Consider the following 21,589-nt stretch of genomic DNA (forward strand, 5'->3'; position numbering starts at 1 on the left):
CATATTTGCAAAGCGATTTCGCGGTATTAGACTCGCGAATTCTGATTTCTGATTACAGTTCGTTATCACTTTGGTAAATATTTACGAGTAATATTATTGTTGCGGGAAATCAAATTTAAATGACTTGGTTACAGTTGTACGTCCCTCGGAAGCAATCGTGAATGATGCAGCTCAATTCAATACACGTGTATTTATGTATAAACAAACCAGCCGGCGGAGTACGTATGTAAAAACAAACCGTTACCGCCGTTAAAATATGTATAATAATTTTTATTACATTCGTCCAGCAGTTCGCAGTCGTCCATAAATGATCCGAAGATTACGTGTGTTATAAGACACAATGTATACCTATACTGCTGTTATACGTTAAATTACCACAGGTAATCGGAATAAAAATACCCGAAATAAAATATTACGTTTTTTAATATTTTAACGATAGTGTATAAAATATAAAATCTTCAAATTTTACCTATGGACATGTAATGTATAGTGTTCATAAATTTTTTATTTATTTTGTTAAAACCTACATGTTTTTTATTCCGGGATGCATTATCATCACCCTATTTAATGCTTTATTATAATTTATTATCTATATCATTATATCTATCGTTTGGTTTTTGAGTAAGTTTATCTAACTACTACATAATATAGAGCATATTATACCTATTATTTTAGTAGTAAAAACGTATTGGAATTTTTTTCCTCGTTAAATGTATGCGTGTTTATGTTTATTACGAAATTGTTCTCTAATTGAACAATAATAATGTCCAACACAGACTACCGTCAACAGAAAATTGTTTTCATCGCGAAAATCGCCTATAAGACTTAAAAGAAAACGAATTCGTTGTGTTTCGTAACGAATTGTCGTTATGGTTGTTAGACTACGAACTATTGGTATAATAGTATAGTTATATTTATGCCAATAAAATAAATATAAATATATATATTACTGTAGTCGACGAATACGACCCATTTCATGATAGTGGGAAAAACACCGTGGCAAAATGTCTATGCACTTTCACACAAAATATGATGGTAACTATTTAATCTGTAGATCGTTTATATACACGTAAATGTGCTTGTATAATTATGGCGCACGAGCGTGTATGTGTGTGTGTGGAAGGGGCCTAATCTTTTAATAAGTATTTACCATTATTTTTTTTTGAATTCTCTAAACATTCCATTTCTTCTATTGTTATACGGCATTTCGATGTAAATACAGGAATATTATTTCTATATAATATATTGTACAGATGAAAGATAGAAGAGAAAAATGTGTATTGTATATTATTTCTGTTAAATAATAATAAACAAACTTTTAAATATTATAAAATTTGTAGCTTATTGTCATACTAAAAATTTGCAATTTTAGCTAGAAAATAAAACTATTTAGTGGTGTCCTGTAAATAGTATAAGTTGATGGGAGTGCACCGGGTGTCGCAGGTTTTTACGGTAAAAATTAAGAATCCCCTCCCTCCACCGCACTTAAGAAAAACCAAACGAATTCCAAGAATTGCACTACTATTGCGCGACGTGTGTAATGCGTGCTAAACTAGACAGATAAATCATTCGAGTGCGACCGAAAATCGTACGCCGTCGAATAATAGGTCCACTGACACAATTGTAACGGATGTGAACGTGTTATAAACGGCCATTGATTAATTTTACGCGGATGCTTAACTCTGGTCGATTCGTGCATTAGACGCGTTGTGAAGAGTTTAGAATAAATTAATTTATCTATCAAGCGTGCGTATATGTTTGTATACAATGTACTGCAAAAGAGGAGAGGGAAGAACGGCGACTACACCATAAAAGTGGCACAAGAGGGCACTGCTGAGGAAAGTCGGAACTTAGCCCCCGCGGGGCTCCTACACACGACAGGTTGTTGGTTTTGGGGTCACCTGTGGTTTTATATTTTACTCGTTCGATGGTCATCAATATTCACGTTTGACTGCACTACAGTGGCCGCGATTATTATCATTTTTACTGTAACACACATTTCTCTCTATATATAAACATATTACAGGCGTAGGTCGTCTGATCGTCGTGTCTATTGTAATTACTATTCGTTTCCACTGGCGATTATTGTGCGTTTTGATTGGCCGACAACCGCGTCGCTTTTATTTAACCGCAGTGGTGCAGGTCGTCAAACTATTTAATGGTCCGTTTGATTGTGATTTAAATTGTACAACACAATGTTCCACCGTTCCACTACAGTTCAGCAGATAGTAAGCTTTTGCATACGTCTCTCGGGTAATAACAAAACGGACGAGCGGTAATATCGTCGATATCAAAATAAACTTGCGTGATTTTTACAATACTTTCATTTGATAATGGAATTTTAATAACTGTTTAGAAATCTTAGTGAATCTATTTATTGTATATCGTATACATGATTTAATGTACTAAATTCTCTTAACATATTTCTTTACAGCAGTAGTCGCGGCATACCGAGAACGAAATAGACAGACCAAGGTATAAAACCTGTCCGTAGAATCAGTGTCACTGAAGCAGCGTGTAATACATCCAACTCGCTGATACTTTCTTCGATAGATAAAATGTACCTACAACCTAATACCTACCTAAATAATAACACATAATATAATACTTAGATAAACAAATCTATGATGATCATACGGTTGACGAACAGCGCGACATTTAGATCCGTTAGGGGATAATAATAATATTTTTAAACACAAGCACACATCTGGTAAAGGTTCCACTGCAAGAATTGTTTCAGAGAATAAACGGGCAAGACTATCGACCGTAGTAAAAATATTGGATTTGTACCAAGACCTATCTCATTACCTTACGCCGCCACCGTCGTCGTGTTATTATATTACATATATTATGTAGGTATCCCACCAGAATCCGCCTATCGGACTGCCACGCCTCTATGACCGCCGTCTGATGTAGGAATGCCGGTGCGCATTCCGGAGCGACCGCTTTTAAACCCATGACACCGTCGAATTTATTATTATATTATATATTCGTATTTACACATTCGACGATCTCTGTATAATGTATTTTAAGAGCAGGCTTGTATATAATATATAATGTGATATCACTTGCGTACGATTTGTACAAGATAAATAGTCAAAACGATAGCACTCGTTTATAAAATGTTTATTTATTTAACGTACTTATTATTGAACCCACGGAACGAAGTCGCGTAATATACGTCTGTCGCGTTGTATTATTACAAGCCCGAATGGTTTGTGGTTTTACGATATGCCGGTTCACACGCGGTGGCCTTTTAAAACCACACCAAATGTTCACGAATGGTATAATAATATTAAAACCACAAAACGATATTATAATACCTGCTAGTGTGTGTATAACTATACATACACGCGTGGGCAAGTAAATAACTCTAGGCGGATATGCCTACGATATCCACCGCGTTGAGTTCTATACACTTACTGCGCGTGCCTACACAATAGTAGTAATAATATGATATAGATTACGACCATCATTTGCGTCTTTCGTAGGCACAGAATTACGCGTTAAAGTCCCCACCGCGCGACGCACGACGCGTAATAGGTATAATATTGGTAAAGATTTTTAATTTTTATGTAATATCATAACGCTAAATGTTGGTGGCCATTATAAACCATATTGTTTACCGTGACGTGGCGGTGGGAGACCTAACTACCGAATGTTACATAACTGTCTATACACTCTATACATAATATAATAATATATATAATATATATAATGTATTTATTCGAACGCGTGATATGCTTCTGCAGCCGCACACTTTCAAAACGCGCCAGCATAATATTATTATACATACACCCATCACGCGGTAACCCTACCGAACCGGTAATAAAGCCAATAGAGGTGTTTGCTTACGATACGACCGTCGTATTATTATTGTCGTCGAGAAGACTCAAAAATGAGTTTACATTTTTTTTTTTAATTATTTGTATTTTTCACTTTTATTTTGCACGGAACGGGCACAGTAAACTGTATTATATTATTATAATAATTGCGTATTGTGATAACGACTAGAAAAACGGACGAGTCTGTACTCTATTTAGTGCATAATATTATATATATATAGATTGCAGTATCCACAGCTAGTCAGATAAATCGCAATGAATTTATTATTGATTTGTAATAACTAATAATATTACCGTCGCGGAACTCACTATAATAAGTTCATTTGTAAGTTACGAAACAGGGCACAATTTGTAAATGATATTTATTTCGTCGACCCAATGAGTTGCAGTCGACATTTAAAGATAGCTTTTGTTGTTTTCGTCCGTAAGAATCTACGATACACACTTCATATGGCTTAACCAGTAAACGAAATGACTAATATTAAGTATAAGTCGTTCTAAAACATAACTGAACACGATATTGCACGTAAAATATATAAATAAAATAAAGTCTAAATGGTTGTAGTACGGTATTTCATTTTCACTTTTAGCAGGTACCTATAGTGTTCTAACATTATTTTTGTTTACACTTAAATTTAAAGCGACCTTACTTATGTCATATCTTGCAGTCGTGCAGACATACATTTATACATCAGTGAACAATGTACAGCTTCCAAAAATAATTAGCTAAATACCAAGATTTTTTTTAAATTTATGTTTGTTCATGTTTATTTTCAGAATAAATTATATAAAATATATATTATTATATTAAAAAAATTTTTCTTTGTATTCTAGACTTTTCGAATATATTAGGTTGATACTGATATAGGTACTAAAATACGCACCATATTGATTTTTGTTATGTATAATCTTTTTAAAAATAGGTAAGTATATACTATATTTATATATCAAGACGTATTTATCATCGATTCACTGTATAGAAGACTATTCACTACTAACTAATTAGGTAATATTTATTAGTTAAAAAAACTAATGAACAGATAATAACTACCAAACTTAACGAGCCATATTAATAAAATTTTATTACCTACCGTCATGCTTGTTTAATTTTTATTTTACTTAAAAATGTACCTACCTATACATATATTTTTTTATTAATTAAAACTATCACGGTGAAAATACTAAGTTTTAAGTGCCTATAAGAAATACTAAAAAGGTGTTAAAAAAAATATGTTTGAAGGTTTAATACCGAATAATAAATTGACAACCTGATTCATGGAATAAAATATTACTAAATCGTCAAAATTACCGTTTAATTTAGAGTACAATAATTATTATACAATAGAAAAGTCACTAAAGTTATTATGTGGACATGTGGTTGTGTGTACTCTATTATATTATATGACATCCTGCAGTAATTAAGGTTTCAGTTGTTGTGTTTCAGAGTTGAACAATTACGAACGTTTCTGCAATATTGACCTAACGTGTAGCGATGTCCGCATATAAGTCCGTCGCATATTCGCATTTCGAAATCAACTTCAATTAGATATTATTAAAATGACAGTGTCGTGACTTGGGGCTACATAATGATAATAAACAGTCAGAATTAACAATATATAATAAAAATATGATTATGATATTATATCGACACACACGCGTACGTATAAAGCCTAATATAATTTATATTATGTGCAATGTGCTTAGAGTTTGGTTTTCGCTCCGGAGGAAAAATAGTATAAAATCGTAAAAAGACAATACACGATCGTTAACGCTATGGCGAGTGGGATGACGATGACAGGACGGTATACAGTAATACCTGGATATGTGAACAACGAATATTCTCGTCGGCGGCAGTTGAGTCAATTATAATTAATAATAATTAGAATTCGGATTCCAATGAAAAATACATTATATTTTTAAGTGCTTTAGACATTGTATTATAGAGATGGAACATTGTTTTTTTTCAATTTTTCATTTTTTAGCATTTACAGATAATTTTATAAATATTTAATGCATAAATTATTAAGAAACGTGTTTTCATAATATTTGATTTAATAGTTTTTAGATATTTTTCATTTGTGCCAAATTTCATCGTTCTATATAAAAAAAATGTTGACTTTTTTTTATAGTTTATAGGTGTATATATATATATATACACACACGAGACCGTTTTACATACAAAATCCGATTCATTGATAAGTGGATAGTAAAACGATACACTTTTATACTATTATGAATTATACTTAACTTAAAATAATATAAAGTACAACACGTTTACAGTTAAAAGAATTTTAATTTACCTGCAAGTGATCGTAGTTCCTGTCTCCGCATCTGTGACGCGTTAAAAATATCGTGATGGTCGTTATCGCTTCGTCTTGACGGGCCTCTGATGGTGCGCCACGTTGTTACTCTGCTTCTGGTGGTGCACCACCTGGTCAGCACGGTCCAGTTCATCGCCGGACAGTTCCAAATCCTGCATCATCTGCATGATCTCTCGTTCTTTCTTTATGTCTACCTTGTTCGGCACCCCGTCCACGCCATTCGGCACGATTGGCGGCGCGGCGAACTTGAGGTTAGCCAACGACCCGTACGACCGGGACCGATGCTCCTGTCTGATTGAATACGAGAACGCCCGCTCGTTGAGGTGACCTTTCCGCCGATAGATGCCGGTACTGTACAGCGAATCCTCCGTGTCGTCCGTCATGTCGTCGTGTCCTGCCGGCATGATGCCGTTGCCGTTGACCCTGTGCCCGTTGACAGCCAACTGAGGCGGTCCATTGGGTGGTGGCGGTGGTGGATGCTGCAGTGGCTGTTGCTGGTGCGGTTGCATCATCATCATTCCACCTCCGCCTGCACCACCGTTAACCATCAATTGCGGCACCATCAGCGGTGGCATCATCCCGTTGACCGAGTCTTTAGATTTCTTGTCCTTTTTGCCCTTCTTGGTCTTAGGCGCCGGCCCGTTGTTGTTATTGTTGTTCATGTGATTGACGCTGTTGGCGTACTGCTGCATCAGATAAGCCTCGTGCGGGAAGTGTTCGGGTTGATAAGACGCCACCGGACTCAGCGGCCGGGCAGACGGCATGTAAATCGGTTCTTCCATGGCCATCGGCACTGGCACAGGCACGCCATGCTTGGACTTTTTGCCAGTATGCATATACATGGGTACTGGCATGTAGTTAGCCGGTATCATTCCCGGTCTGGGTACGGGTATCATACCTGGCTTCATCTTGTGCATCTTCTTGGGGTGCGGCAACGTGGTGGGCACCATCATGAGAGGCGGCGGAGGCGGTGGCTGCTGCTGTATCATCATTCCGGGGTGATGGTGATGTGAGTGATGCGGGTGAAAGCCGTTGACAGGCCTGAGCATGGTGCCGCCCCCGCCGTTGGAGTATATGTGGTTAGGTGGCGGTGGCGGTGGAGGCTGTTGATATTGCATGAACCCTCTGGGTGGTCCTCGGCTCGCCATGGTGCCGTTGAGCGACACTGAACTCCGGCCGCCGTGCACAGATCTCATAAGCGAGCCATTTATCGACGGCGCGTACAAATCTTCGCGACTTCCACCTGTCGGCGTCCTCTTGCGGCGCGGTCTTTCTTTGGTCTTTTTGGCTGTCGGTTTATTGCTATCGTCTCTCACGGGTGGCGGTGGTGGTGGCGGTGGCGGAGCACCCCCAACCAGTTGCCTAGGCCTGCTAGACCGCGAGCTACGCATCGTGTTGCCTGTGCCGTACAAGTCTTCCTTTTCCGATATATCTTTGGTGCTGCCCACCCACACCTTATGGTTTTCGTCGCCGTTGCACTCGGACAAGTCGTCCATAGAGTTCGTAGACGCTTCCAACATGGTGATGCCGTTCGAGTGTGCGCTGTTGAGCGTCAGCGTACTCCCAGCCGCCGCGCCCCCGTTGGTCATGCGCCGCCAACCCTCTACCTTTTCAATTGTGTTGTTGCCAACCGACCTATTAGTACGCACCGTGCCATATATGCTATTACCACCGGCACCATTGGTGGTGCCGTTCGTGCCGCCACCTTCCGATTGTTTGGCGTATGACGAGTCAGCGTAAGCATGGAAACAGCACCGGACCAGCGCGTTGGCGGCCATTTCGCGCTTACATATAAACGTGTGACATTCGAGCACCTTGATGCCGGAAGTCCGGCGAAGTATTGCTGCAAACAGTGGCGGGTGGTTGGGATTCGGGGACCGGGCGAACGGAGAGTCCAATGGCAGAAATCGTGGCTGCGACGAACCGTTTGACTTCTCAGGCACTAGAACGAAACGGACCGCGGCGCAGTAGTGCAGTGACTCGATCGGGAAGAACCGAGTAATCTTTTTGTGGTTCTCGTCTACGTTCTCTAACAGCAGGCCGTTGCTCCAGACGCTCAGCCAAGAGTCAATGCCGCGAGCGCCCAGGGCCCCCTGTTCTGGGTATAGCTCCTTGAGTGGCTCTTGTATTCCTTGCAGACCGTCTTTGGTAATATGCGGCACGGCTGAACCCAAATATAGGACTCGGCACCGACAGATGGGCGTCGAATCGGACGGTCTCATCATCATCATCATACTCATGGTGGCGATCGACGGACTTTCCGCACTACTGTACACTTCGCGAGACCGGTGATGGTACAACAATGCGTCGTGTCCGCTGCTTTGTTTATAAATTTGTGTGTGCGCCCGCCGCGGTATTTAAATATGTCACATTCCCTGTAACGCGATCAGACTACGTTTGCCAGTCACCGTTATTCACATCACGGGTCGCGCGCATCCAGTGAAATCCCGTGTAAACTTATCCGAAACGTGGTTCGCGACGATGATTATATGTGTATACGACCTTCGTACGATGTGGTGTGTTCGGCACATGCGAAACGCGATACGAAAACGTGACGAATGTAATATGACAAAAAACGAACTACGCAAAACAAGACACGATTGCGAACGGTGTGCCCCGTAGACTGACGATGGAGCGGTGGTCGTCGCTCGCCGGCGACCTGTCGTGCGGGTTTACCGCGCGGCAGTCCCCCACCGGTGTCGTCGCTGCCACAGTGCGCGTACCGTTCCACAGGTAGTGCTGCAGCCTGCAGGTAATATTAATAATATAATATTATCATCGAGAGAGAAAGAGTAAGAAGGAGAGGTATATCGTATATTATGTTATTCAACCGGGAAGACTACGGAACGAGTCGCGTTCTGTACCCAACTCTACCTCCGCAGACGTACCAGAGGTACCGGTTCGCCTGCTACGACGGTAATAATAATAATAATAATAATATATTATAAGTTTGTTAGTGTGTATACAGGTTGTATAAGGTATGCACAGTAGAGGACGTACGTTCCCCGACGACGTCCATCGTCGACGTCCGTACGCGGATTTTTACCCACGGACCACGGTTCGACCGGAAAAAATCGATGTGCGCGCAAACGACAACAACGAGCGATCTGACCATGTTTTCTTTTTTTGTTTGTGACCTAACAAATTTACTTATTTGTTTTTTTATCCCAAGCACACATTATCATTACTATATTATGTAATATTATTATTGTATCCTTTATCTCTTAAATTTATTAAGATTTAAAAGATACATCTTTTCATCGACAGACCAAAATGTCGAATTCAGTCCGTCCGAACTGGACCATCGCATAATTTGTTTTGAGATAATATAATATTCCCACTTTTTATTTAGTGAATTTTTATATTTACTTCCATAACTATAAAGTGAAGAATGTATATATACGCCATATACGACATACCTACTTTATATATGACTATATTTTTGTCAAAATTATTATATTATAAATTATAATATGATAGTTACACGCAGATTGATGTTGAATTATTTTTTTAGGTATTAGTGGTATAGTGTTTAAATGGAAACAAAATCAAAATTGCTCTAATTATCATATTTTGGAAGTAGCAAATTTATATACTTAATTAATAACTATTAAATAATAAATTGTCTATCTACCTATTATTATTTTGTTATGCTGAATAAATGTTTTTGGTTTTTAAAATTTAAAGCAAAGGGAAGTGATCAGTGATAATAAAATATTAATGTCAATAGCTATGAGGGCAGTAAATAAATGCATATGTTTACCATAGGCAATGCTATCTTATTTATTGCGGTAGTGCGGTACAATGCTTCAAACTTGATAGCTAAGATCACCAATTAATATTGTTAAAGAGCCACTTAAAGTTATTTTTTTTTTTTAAAGGGGGTACAGATTTATTCAAACAAGTTTATTTCATTCACCATAAAAAAATCAATTTCCTTTCTGGGGACCAAATAAAATCCGTCCATGGACCACATATCCAGTGTCCAGTGAGTCATGACTGCTACTAAAGAATATGTATTAATATATACATATACATTATATATATATATGTCATATAAATTAATATATTGGTTCTTTTATATTATTGAATTATCTATAATATTTACTTTCGTTTAACAGTAACTACCAGATATGACTATTAAAATTGTTTTAAATTATTAGTATAAAATGTAATGATAAAATATTAATTTTATACAATATATTTTATATATATATATATATAGGTTCATTACATTATTTATAATATACAAGTTTACACACCTAATTTTAAAATAATAATTTGTATTTTAATATTGTTTATAGCTACCTATGTTAAATAACAATAATATACTCGTAATCTCCTGTAAACGCAATACGTATACAATTAGTCTATATTTATTTTTAAAAATATCGTATTAATAATAGACATTTTATATTATTTAAGTGACGCCATTACCATTCAAAACATTAATTTAAAACTATCATTTCTGATATAGTCCAGTTATAGCCGTTTTAATTACGTACTAGCCACTAGGTACTAACTTCTATAAATATTATTTATTGTGATTTGTGAAGTATTTATATTAACTATGAATATCGCATTCACACATCAATTGCATATGATTTTCGATTAAACAAAATTAGATAAATGTGTATAAATATTAAATGACATAATTTTTTAAGATTTAAATAATAATATGATCATATTAAAAACAATATGTTAACGTGTGAACATTTGTGTAAATAATTAATTTGTATACTTTGACTAGGAAATAATTATTACGATTATAAGTAACTTCTTTTATTTTAAACATAATTTTAAAGTATAAAAAATGTAGGTACCAATATTGTTATTGTTTTCTAAAAGGAGAAAATTTACCAATTGTGATGAAGGCCAATTAAAAGAAAAAAGCAAAAGGTTCGTATATAGGTATAGATATTATAACTTATAAGAGTATTAGAAATTCGTCTTGATCACATTCCAAAATTGGTATTCTTGTCTGAGTTGTCCGTCAACTATGGAATTTTCTTTTCAAAACCGCTTATTTACAAAAAAAAAAAATTTAAAACATCTATTTTGTATCATCACATCTGGTAATTTTCAATTTGTAGAAAACGCAGATCGCATTAGCGGGTCAATGCGAAATGTAAGTACCCAATACATTTACAATCCGAATACTATTTATGAAAACTAGCTAACTAATAGATATAAATTATAATAACACTATTCAACTATTAATTGTATAAATACTATTGGTTTTTTACTCGTGTTGCAGCGTAGTCTATGCCTTGTGACTTATCGTATAGGTTGGTGGGTAATTACAATCATAACGACTATGATAGTAGATATATATATATGATACTTATTTAATTCCAAAACAACACAATTAATAATTGTTGGACAAATAATTCAGGACAATCGGAAATACTATTGAAATACTGGAAATGGCAGCCATTCAAGTATATAATTTTAAAGAGTACCCGATTATTGAGCCAAAAATGTTTAACATAAAATTATACGAATATGTAACATTATTAATTGTAGATTAAAATTGTATATACATTTGTACTGGACACGCTTTTTTGGAACATCAACAACAAATTTTGTTCAAATTCAAAAGCAAAAGAAGCAAAAGAATATTTATAAATATTAAAAATCAATATTTTTTAGATTCTGAATGAAGTGATGAATGTTTCTATTGATTTTACAATGATGTGTGTTTTTATTTTTGTATGTCATCACGTTTTGGAGTAGTGTAGTGCTTTTATTTTTGACTTCACCCCATCTTTGAAAAATAAAATAAATTTAGTTGGTACTTTGAGGGGTCAAAAGTAAAAAATTTCAAGTAGTTTTTAAAAGCATCAAGAAAAATCGAAAGTACCAGAAAAACGGGAAATTTTAGGCAAACCAGTTTTTGACAAAATCGATTTTTGTATTTTGCTGTAACTCAAAAACCAATCATTGTAAATACTTGAAATTTTCACCAAATGTTTATATTAGCGTTATATATTTCGATTAAATTTTTTAAATTTTTGACTTTTTTTAATCTAGTTATAGACAATTGAAATTGACATTTTTTGAAATGTCGATAAAAAAATTTTACAATCCATAAAATTTTTGAAATTTAATACAAGGTTTATTATAAGTTGTACTTATCATAATAAAAAAAAATTAAATATCGTTAGTCACAATTTTTGTTTATAAGCATTTAAAGTTCACATGTTTACGAAATCTGTCAAAATAACGAAAATTTGCAAGGAATTTTGAAGTTGAAAACTCATAACATTTTTTTGATTTATACCTTAGGTTTAAAATCCCTATACAAAGTTCTTTATAACATTTTTTTTCAATTGACTGTAAAGAAAAATTCTAGCATCAACATAGAAAAATTTTTATGAGCGTATGAAATTTAATTTTTTACGAAACTGAGTAAAATAATGTATATGTATATGTATTACATTTTAAATACAGGTAATAATATAATATACCCTATTACTTATCCTAGACTGACAAATTATCTCCGTTCAGAATCGTTTTTCGTATACATGATACCTGTCATTGCATTCAATTTTAACACATCCACTCTCCATCTCTACTTTACGGTAGAGCGATACCCACTTGCCCACCCCTTTTTTTCCTCTTTAGGACATTAAAAAAATACTTATTTTACTCGTATTACTGCATTACATACTAAACGCCGTGTATATCTTATGACACTATACTACGTACTCTATGTCGTATAGTTTACAACCAACAATCGCAATGTTTCATATTATTATTCTTTGTGAATTTTGGCAATTTTTATCTATTTAATTTTACCTATAGCCATTGTCGTCGTCAATTCAACATTTTTTATAAATGGATAATTTTTTACCTTTTTATAGTCACTTCGAGTAAAATTTCTTGTACAGCAATAATTATGTGTTAAAATTAAATTTATTATTTTATTAAAATATAGTAACTCAATAACCAGATTCAATAATAAAAAACTGATTAAAATAGTGGCCCAATTACAATTTACTTTTTTGTAAAAAGGTCCATTGGGACTCATTCCCTGACACTCAAATTAATAACTAAACCATGACGCACATACCTACCGATAAATTATTCCTTGTCTGCAGTTGGTACATTGAACCAGCGTCCAGCACCAGAGTATAACCAGAATTACTGTTACACTTGGTATATACCTAGTTTATATTATTATTATGATTTTAATAAATTAACTTAATGTTTTCTTGTATTTAATATTATATTCAACGCAATAACGTAATATTAATGGACAACGGTATTATATACATAAACGGCGCTAAAACTCGTTAAAAAAATTATGGCTGTACATAGTATATAATATACGCATATATTACAATATATTATACGACTTGAGAAGTATATTTAGGTACATAGAATTCATCTGTTTTTCCACAGCAGGCATAAGTAGGTACTTACAAACTACGTATCCGCAATGCATCCGGTATCATAGTATGACACATATGTCCATAAGGGTAGATGGAACGGCGCGGAAAACCTTTTAGGTGTCAGGAAATTGTGTTCGTTTAAGCTGCATTTTTTACTAATACCTTCAAGTCATTATATTATACACAAATTAGGAGAGCGAAAGTGACTTACTGAATTGGAACGATACTTAAAAATGTCTACAATTATCGGAATATATTATGAAAACATATGTATTACAATATTTACAATAAACAGCGGTTCAGGCCATCTGGTAACACACGTCACGACGGTCGTGGTCATATGCTTTTGATATATTAACATTTATCAATACCAAAAAAAATTAACTATAAAAGTTGATAGTTACCATGATAATATTTTTAGTATTTTAACAAAATGCTAGCAACCCCTTAAATACAGTTCTTATATTGAAAAATGCACACGGACGTAGAATAGCTGTAATGCAAACTTTAGAAAGGTAATTCCTAGATAAAATAAATAAATAAAATATTTTTTTTTCTTACATAAAAATGAATGAATTCATAAACTTTGTTCATTTATTTATTTAAAAAACACTATACAATATATTAATAGTAATTCAATTAAAATATTAATACATGACTACAAGACATTAATTTTTTTTTTTTTTTTTATGTGACTTGTATTAGAAGCAATACGATTTTAACATACATACACTAAGAATTATGATAATAAACATTTTTATGATTTAGATTTCTCATCAATACAATGTATTGATGTAAAAACTTTTTTATAATGGACGCAAGTATTATGTGAAAATAGCTTTTCATTTTTAAACCAATACTCCAATAGGCTATTAATTTCTTCTTTTGTTTTAGGGAGCCCAGTTTTTATGCAGTATCTTACTGTTTCACTCTAAATTAAATCAATTAAAATAAGTTAATTTTTACAATGTAATTATGTATAAATAGAAATAAAAAAATACCCGCAGATAGTTGACAACTTTCAACGGACGGCAACAATATAGGTTATCGTTTTCTTTTTCCAATTGCATCAATTCTAAAAGTTGTTTGAGTTCCTCAGCACCATATGTTGATATATGTAGAGCTACATCTGTGATGTTTATATCCGGATTATCAGAATCTTCTGTAAAAATTATAATTACATTTTTTATAATTTATAGGTATTATATATTGACAATAAACCATTAGTGTAACATACCATTAAATACAATAACAATATTAAAACCATTCTTCACTATTCTTTTATCTGTAATAGTATATTTATCAGCTGATGGTTCATATGAAGTATCCAGATCCATAAGAAAACGATAGTTTTTTTCACCCAAATATCTACAAACAAAAAAAATTTGAATTCCAATCATAGGTTTCACTTTGTGGAATCAATCTATAAAACATTATCATGCATAATACAGTTTAATACAAATAAACAATGTACACTAAAAACATTTTGGTAGCTGATGAACTTAATTAGAACCTTCCAAGTTACTCTTAAGTCGCATCACAGATTCAAGCATTTTCAAAAAATAACATAGAAATACTTGGTAGTGCAACAAAAAACTTGACAGTATACCTGAAATTTGAAACATGAAAGCACGTCCCTATACAAGTGCATAGAAATCACACTTTAATAGTTTTATTTTTATCTGCATTGAAATTTTTTTATTGTAAATTTAATAATAAAGTGTTTATATTAAACACTAAGTAAAAAGTTAAAATTACTTTTTACTTGTTGTAATTGATTGGTCCAACATTTTAAGTGGTATCTCATCATCAGCCATTTTCTGGAAAAAAATTACAGCTTCTTGAAGACGACAAATATTTATAGCTTGTATTTCATTATGCACAAAACAAAACCAATTATTGTCCTCTATTTGACCAATAAGCATAAATTTGGATAACCTAATTAAAAAAAAAAATTAATTTAATTATATAATATAAATGTAAGATATCCTTAAATTACATATAATGTATATTTTTGAATCATTCAAATTAAAAGTTTATTTAAAATTTAATATTTTATTTATATCTAAACAATAATTTAAATGAATTCAATTTAGATACTTACATCATTTTATGATTCTTAAAAATATTTCTTTTGATCTCAAATAATTCTACATTAATTTGAGTAGAATGCCTTTCAAGATTTTTAGCAATAGTTTGAAATGATTTTTTTGGTAATTGTACATCATTTGTTTTAGTGGTTATTATTCCTTTTTTCTGTTCATTTGACAATTTTTTATACCTTAATTTTTCATCTTCACTCAAACTTCCCCATAATCTTGCAAGTTCTTTGCTTACTTTTGTAAATTCTATCCCTGGATTTTCTTGAATAACTAAATTAAGTAAAATAAATATTATTTATAATTTTTTATTCAAGTAATTCATTTAGGTTAGAGTAAATGTGAATACTTTTTATTCTTGTTTCCCTGGCAAAAAATGTAAATCCTGACATTTCTTTGTTTCCCATTTGACTGCTGACACTACGAATGGTGTCACTAAGATCTTCTTCTGGAACATCTAAAATTTAAAATAAATTAGGTGAAAAAATTGTTTTTATCTAACAACAGTTAAAAATAAGTATACTTGGAGAGTGGACAATTTTTTTAACCTAGCACTCATTATTTCAAAATCTATTAACTTTCTTGAAAAATATTATTTTACAAAATGTTAGTCGAAATAAAAATTTTTTTAAAAGAAATTAATAATTATAGCAGTAAGAAAATTAAAAATTTAATGATTAAAAAAAAAACATTAGTAGATTTGAAATAATTTGTGTTGTTTGGTAAAAGAATTGCCTTGTATTTTTATTACTGTAAATCCGGTGAATGTAAATTAATGTTATATTGTTTTTTTTAGGATGTTTAAATTTTGAATGTTTCTATTCAATCCACAAATAGACTAAAATAATTTAAAAACAATAATATCCAGACAAAACTTAATATTACATTATAATTCAACCTATTCATCATTTTTAAAAGAAAAAACAGATAAATTAATTTGTATTTTAAAATATGACATGTTGTCCAAAAACACAAATTAAAATAAACAGATTTGAAAATAAATAAAATACCTCTCATTGGTCTTTTTGATCTAGGTTGAGGTACCCAAGACTGTGGGCGATTTACTAAATGATTAAGACCAGGAACTTGCTCATCAGGTATAGAAACTGTACGAAAAAGATGTTCAATTTTTAACTGCTTTGTACTGCTACTTGATGAAATATTTTCTGAGGTTTCATCATTCATGTGTACTGGATTATAATTTTTCACTACAATATTTTCATCCTCTTGAGATACTGAAAAACATTTGTATTTTTTTAATTAACAAATATTATAAAAACAATTAATCTATGTATATTTATTTATAAATTAGTAATAATAACTAAAAATATTAATACTTAATACCAGCTGGAGAATGAAGAATTTCAATTTCTTTATTTATTCTTGGCATACTGTTTTTTTCTAAGGTTTCAATTATAATATCAGATTTTAACACTGCTCCACTCTGGAAATTTTTTTATGTACTTTCAAAATATTAAAATAAAAAAATAAACTTAATAAGTACCTCTAATGGTTTTCCATTCAGAACTACATCACCCTTACTCCATTGAGAAATTGATATATCTTCAGCTATAAAATTTCTTACATTTGCGTTATCAGATTGAATAGTTTGAAGAGAAGAACTATTTCCTACATTCAATAACTTTTTACGGTATTCTGAAATATCATCGCTACTTTCCACTTTGTTATTTTTCAAACATAACATTTTGTCACTTGTATTATTTTTTGATAAAAATGGTTCTTCAAAATCAATTTCTTCTAAGCTTAATTCCTTAACAATTTGTGTATGCTCGTCATTGCTTAATACGGAGTCTAATGAATTATTATTAATAATTTTAGTCGACTCTGCATTTGGGACAAAAGAATCAATAACTTGTGAAATTAAAATTGGAGATTTTTTTACATTGACTTCTTCTGAATCATAAGGTATTTTTCTTTTATTATTTGGAGGTTCTAGGGTTTTATTAATACTAGATTCATCATTTTCTACTTTATCATTATAATAATATTTAGTAATACAGTTCTTAAGATTGTGTAATATCATATCCTGAAAATTAGTTTTTAATTTAATTTGAATTAATACTACATTTATAAATGTATGCATGTCAAATTAATATTAGTAATGACCAAGGTTGTGAATTTAATGCATTTACATGTTTTTTTACTATACCGTATAATAAAATGGATTCATCCAAAATTTGTTTCGACTTATTTATAATTTAAATACCAAATCTTATTTTGCATATTTCATAAGTTAGGGCATATAAATGCATGTTTTAACAACAATTTTTTTATATAAATGCTTTTTTTTCGTACTATGTATTCTATTTTTAATTGGGTATTTAACATGTATTATTAACTATTGTACTCTTGAAGTCGAGATTAAATTAATTTACTGATTTCAACAAGTACATATCAGATGACAAAAGTAGTTGATTGCACAATGAAATAACTACTTTAAAGGTATAAAATATATAATTTCAAGTAGAAACATATTTTATAGATTTTGAATACAACGAAGATCAAGACTGGTCAAGCCCAAGTCATATACTCATGCAAGTACACCAATTTGTAATATTACTAATATTTAAACTAAAATGAATAAAAAAATAAGAATAAAAATTAAATTTTAATAGTTTTTTGCATATTTTTGAAAAATAAAAACATATTTTAAGAATTTTTAGAGCATATTGTTAAGCATATTTTGTCAATTTTTAGTGCATATATGCATGCATATTTAATAGTTTTTAAGTGCATTAAATTCACAGCCTTGATAATAACAATACCAAAAAGAATAACAAAATAATGTATTTGCTAATAATTATCAAATGTTAATGTAATTAGCAAGATTACATTGATATTTTATGTAATTTTCAATATACTGAACCTGATTATGAAATAATATTCGAGATTTATCTGGTTCCAAATTTATGTCTATAGTTTCAGGTGGGACGGTTATAGATATAAAACACGGCAAGTATTTGCCTGGAGGTAAATAATGTCCAAAATAATTATTGAATTCTCCAACAATAAGCTAAAATATTTATTTAAAGAAAATTGTCTAATCAACAATTAAAATAATTGAACATCAACTTACTAATTGATATGTATTCTTACTTTTTCAATTTTGTTATCCCTGATTGGTCTTTTGTTGACATATAAATAAATCGCATCAGCAACATTTGTGGTAAAAAAACAATTTTGCACATTTATATTTTGTACAGGTAAAACTATATCAATATTTACCTAATTGGATTAAATTATTTTGAATTAAATCTTATTAAAATCTATCAAATTATTTAATTCTAATTAAACCAAAAACTTACTTCTTCATTTAAAAGTGTTAAGTGCTTCACACATTTAGTCATCGACGATGACCAAATTTGACCAAATGTCACAACCAAATCAGTAGCTGAAGTCATTTGCCATAGTACAGATTTATTATGAACTAAGGAAACACGAATGTTTTGTTGAATAGCTGCTAATGATTTAACAATGTTTTCTACTCTACGTAAATCATTAACACAGTGTTTTTTTGAACTATAAATCTGTTTTCGAACTGGTAACTTTTTGAAAAGGTTTTCTATCTTGATAACTGTACCTGTTAAAAAAAATATACCATTAAAATGTATGTTGTGTAAATTATGATAAATATTATTAGATACTATCAACAACTGTGGAAGATACTAACATGTATCTAGTAACTATTGTTAAAAACTCATTATTATTAATTAATACATAGGTAGAAAACATTTGTTTATATATCCAAGATTAAGTACATAATATGTTTGCACATTATGAAAATATAATTTACTAACCCTTTTGGTGATGACAAATTGAACTATTCTTCACACGACCATTACTATCCATTGTAAATGATTTGGCATATTCATCAAAATCTGATTTTGTAATGATAGTCACATCAGCTACAGCACAAATGGAACTAAGAGCTTCACCTCGAAATCCGTAGAAAGTCAATTTATCTACATAAAGGATTAAAACCTAAAATATGTACTCAACATTGGGCAATATAAAAAATAAACATTGCATACTCAAATCGGATATATCACATATTTTGGAAGTGTAACTACGCAAACACATGACATACACGTCACTGTGTGAAATTCCAACCCCATTGTCGCGTATTTCAATTTTGTCTAGTCCATAGTTATCCTAAACATTGAACCATATATTGTTAACAACACACAAATTTAGAGGTTTGTCAAGATTATATCAAAATGTTTATATTTGATATTTAATACCAAACGTATATCAATGATTGTAGAATTGGCGTCAATAGAGTTTTCCATTAATTCCTTCACCACCGACGACGCTGACGTAATGACTTGAGTACTACTTATCAGTTTAATCGTATCCGAAGGTAATTGTTTCATCGACATGACTATTCCTTAATCCTTAAGCACTCGTTTAGTCTCGGTTGAAATTTTCAATATAGAGTTTACATTTGTAAAAATAATGAGTGAAAACAGAAATAAGTAGGTATAGGTATACTATAAACAAAACACCAATAACGTAATTTGAATTTACGAAAAAGCGCAATAGCTTATCATTTATCAATATCAATATCTATGATAACCTGGGTATCGTGAATTGTACCACGTTACCACAGTACCGAAACGATCGTCAAAGTTATAACCATGGTCCAATTAACATGTGGTACTAGCTTGATCATGAAAATAATAAAATACAGAATATTATTAAACACGGCTAAACCGTAATAATAATTCATTCGATACAATGTTGAACGTTATTCTAACATCGCCCTGCTATTATAGACCTGCAGACGACATCGCTGGTTACAACAGCTATTGCTTGTTAGTTATTATAGAGTATTTACAGTATCGTTCTGCCGTAGTGCCGTCAATAAGTGAGTTTAAATCATGGTGACTACCTAACTGCGAGTTGTGTCCGTACTCCGAGAAACCAAGCATATCGCACATGACATGTATAAGATCTAGTGCGCTATAATAGTAGTGCCTTATAAAGATCTCAACAGTAGAAACGGAAGTTCTGGTGACTAGACGCTTGTTGATGTTGATAATAATAATAATTTAAGAACTGTTAAAAAAAAAACTCTTGTTATTAAAGTAGGTAATTCGTAACACTGTTTATTATATTTTAGTTACTAGTACTTCCTAGTAAATATTTTATGTCGTATAATTCTTCTTATCTTTATCCCAACCTATGAAATAGTTTATAAATATTACATAGTTTTTTTTTTCATTATACATTTGTATTTAACTTCGATTTGTATGAACAAAAATGAACTGTCAAGGAAATTTATACATAATATATTTACAAGGATTCAACCACGCATAAGTATGACAAATGTATATTGTTTAGATTAGAATAGACATATGCCTTTTTTGTATTCACAAATTGTATTATTGTTTGTGTGAAACACCTTTGTAACAAAAATATTATTAATAACGTAATTTTATAGGAAATGGTAATATGTGACAAAATTACACCTTTTCTAAAGGTCGATATGTAAACTGAGCCAAAAAAAACATTAACATTATACAATCTGAAAAAACTGATAAAATACATTATACAAACTGCGACAATTTGTTTTATATATAGATACATAACCGATACGATAACACATATACCCTAGATATATATGTTATGGTATAGCTATAGATTATGTACCAATAATGATTTTTTTTTGTAGAGTAATAGTTTCGTTGTTTAAGACCAATTTGGCTCTGCATGTTTTTTTTGAGTATTGAGCAAATCTATGTTGTATAACCGCTTATTTTGGAATTATATTTAAATTTAAAATTGTTTAGCACCAATGGTCGTTTTGGCTAAACATTTTTGTAAGTTCCACTTTAAATACAATATATTACACGACACAGCACGTACTAAACTAACTCGTGATTATCTTTTACTTGTGAAGGAGC

The 21,589-nt window shown here is 31.8% G+C and overlaps 2 protein-coding genes across 2 annotated transcripts in view; both read right to left on the minus strand.

Annotated features, from left to right (window-relative positions):
* The window catches only part of LOC113556726, a 34,384-nt gene extending 25,572 nt beyond the window's left edge, over nucleotides 1–8,812 (minus strand). The window contains exon 1 of the mRNA XM_026961849.2: nucleotides 6,146–8,812. Within this exon, the coding sequence (XP_026817650.1) occupies nucleotides 6,208–8,406 (2,199 nt within the window). The 5' untranslated portion in view covers nucleotides 8,407–8,812 and the 3' untranslated portion in view covers nucleotides 6,146–6,207. The remainder of the gene's footprint in view (nucleotides 1–6,145) is intronic.
* A 5,415-nt stretch (nucleotides 8,813–14,227) lies between these two features.
* LOC113556943 (PMS1 protein homolog 1-like) lies at nucleotides 14,228–20,190 on the minus strand. The gene is made up of 15 exons (XM_026962187.1): nucleotides 19,925–20,190; nucleotides 19,715–19,835; nucleotides 19,481–19,645; nucleotides 18,989–19,263; nucleotides 18,780–18,908; nucleotides 18,550–18,696; nucleotides 17,167–17,709; nucleotides 17,007–17,106; nucleotides 16,673–16,897; nucleotides 16,012–16,119; nucleotides 15,668–15,935; nucleotides 15,322–15,501; nucleotides 14,801–14,931; nucleotides 14,565–14,725; nucleotides 14,228–14,494 (listed from the first exon to the last, which is right to left on the minus strand). The coding sequence occupies exons 1-15, from the start codon at nucleotides 20,060–20,062 to the stop codon at nucleotides 14,321–14,323; spliced, it is 2,865 nt and encodes a 954-aa protein (XP_026817988.1). The 5' UTR covers nucleotides 20,063–20,190; the 3' UTR covers nucleotides 14,228–14,320.
* Between the last annotated feature and the right edge of the window lie 1,399 nt (nucleotides 20,191–21,589).

Source organism: Rhopalosiphum maidis, chromosome 1 (assembly GCF_003676215.2).
Source record: "Rhopalosiphum maidis isolate BTI-1 chromosome 1, ASM367621v3, whole genome shotgun sequence".
In the NCBI taxonomy this organism is placed as follows: domain Eukaryota; kingdom Metazoa; phylum Arthropoda; class Insecta; order Hemiptera; family Aphididae; genus Rhopalosiphum; species Rhopalosiphum maidis.

What these genes read in the sequence shown, in the direction of transcription:
- LOC113556943 (XM_026962187.1), bottom strand. Translation starts at nt 20,062, where the DNA reads ATGTCGATGAAACAATTACCTTCGGATACGATTAAACTGATAAGTAGT. An exon ending in AATTTGTCATCACCAAAAGG is followed by an intron (nt 19,264 to 19,480) that starts GTTAGTAAATTA and finishes TTTTTTTAACAG; the next exon opens with GTACAGTTATCAAGATAGAA. An exon ending in GAATATTATTTCATAATCAG is followed by an intron (nt 17,710 to 18,549) that starts GTTCAGTATATT and finishes ACTAATTTTCAG; the next exon opens with GATATGATATTACACAATCT.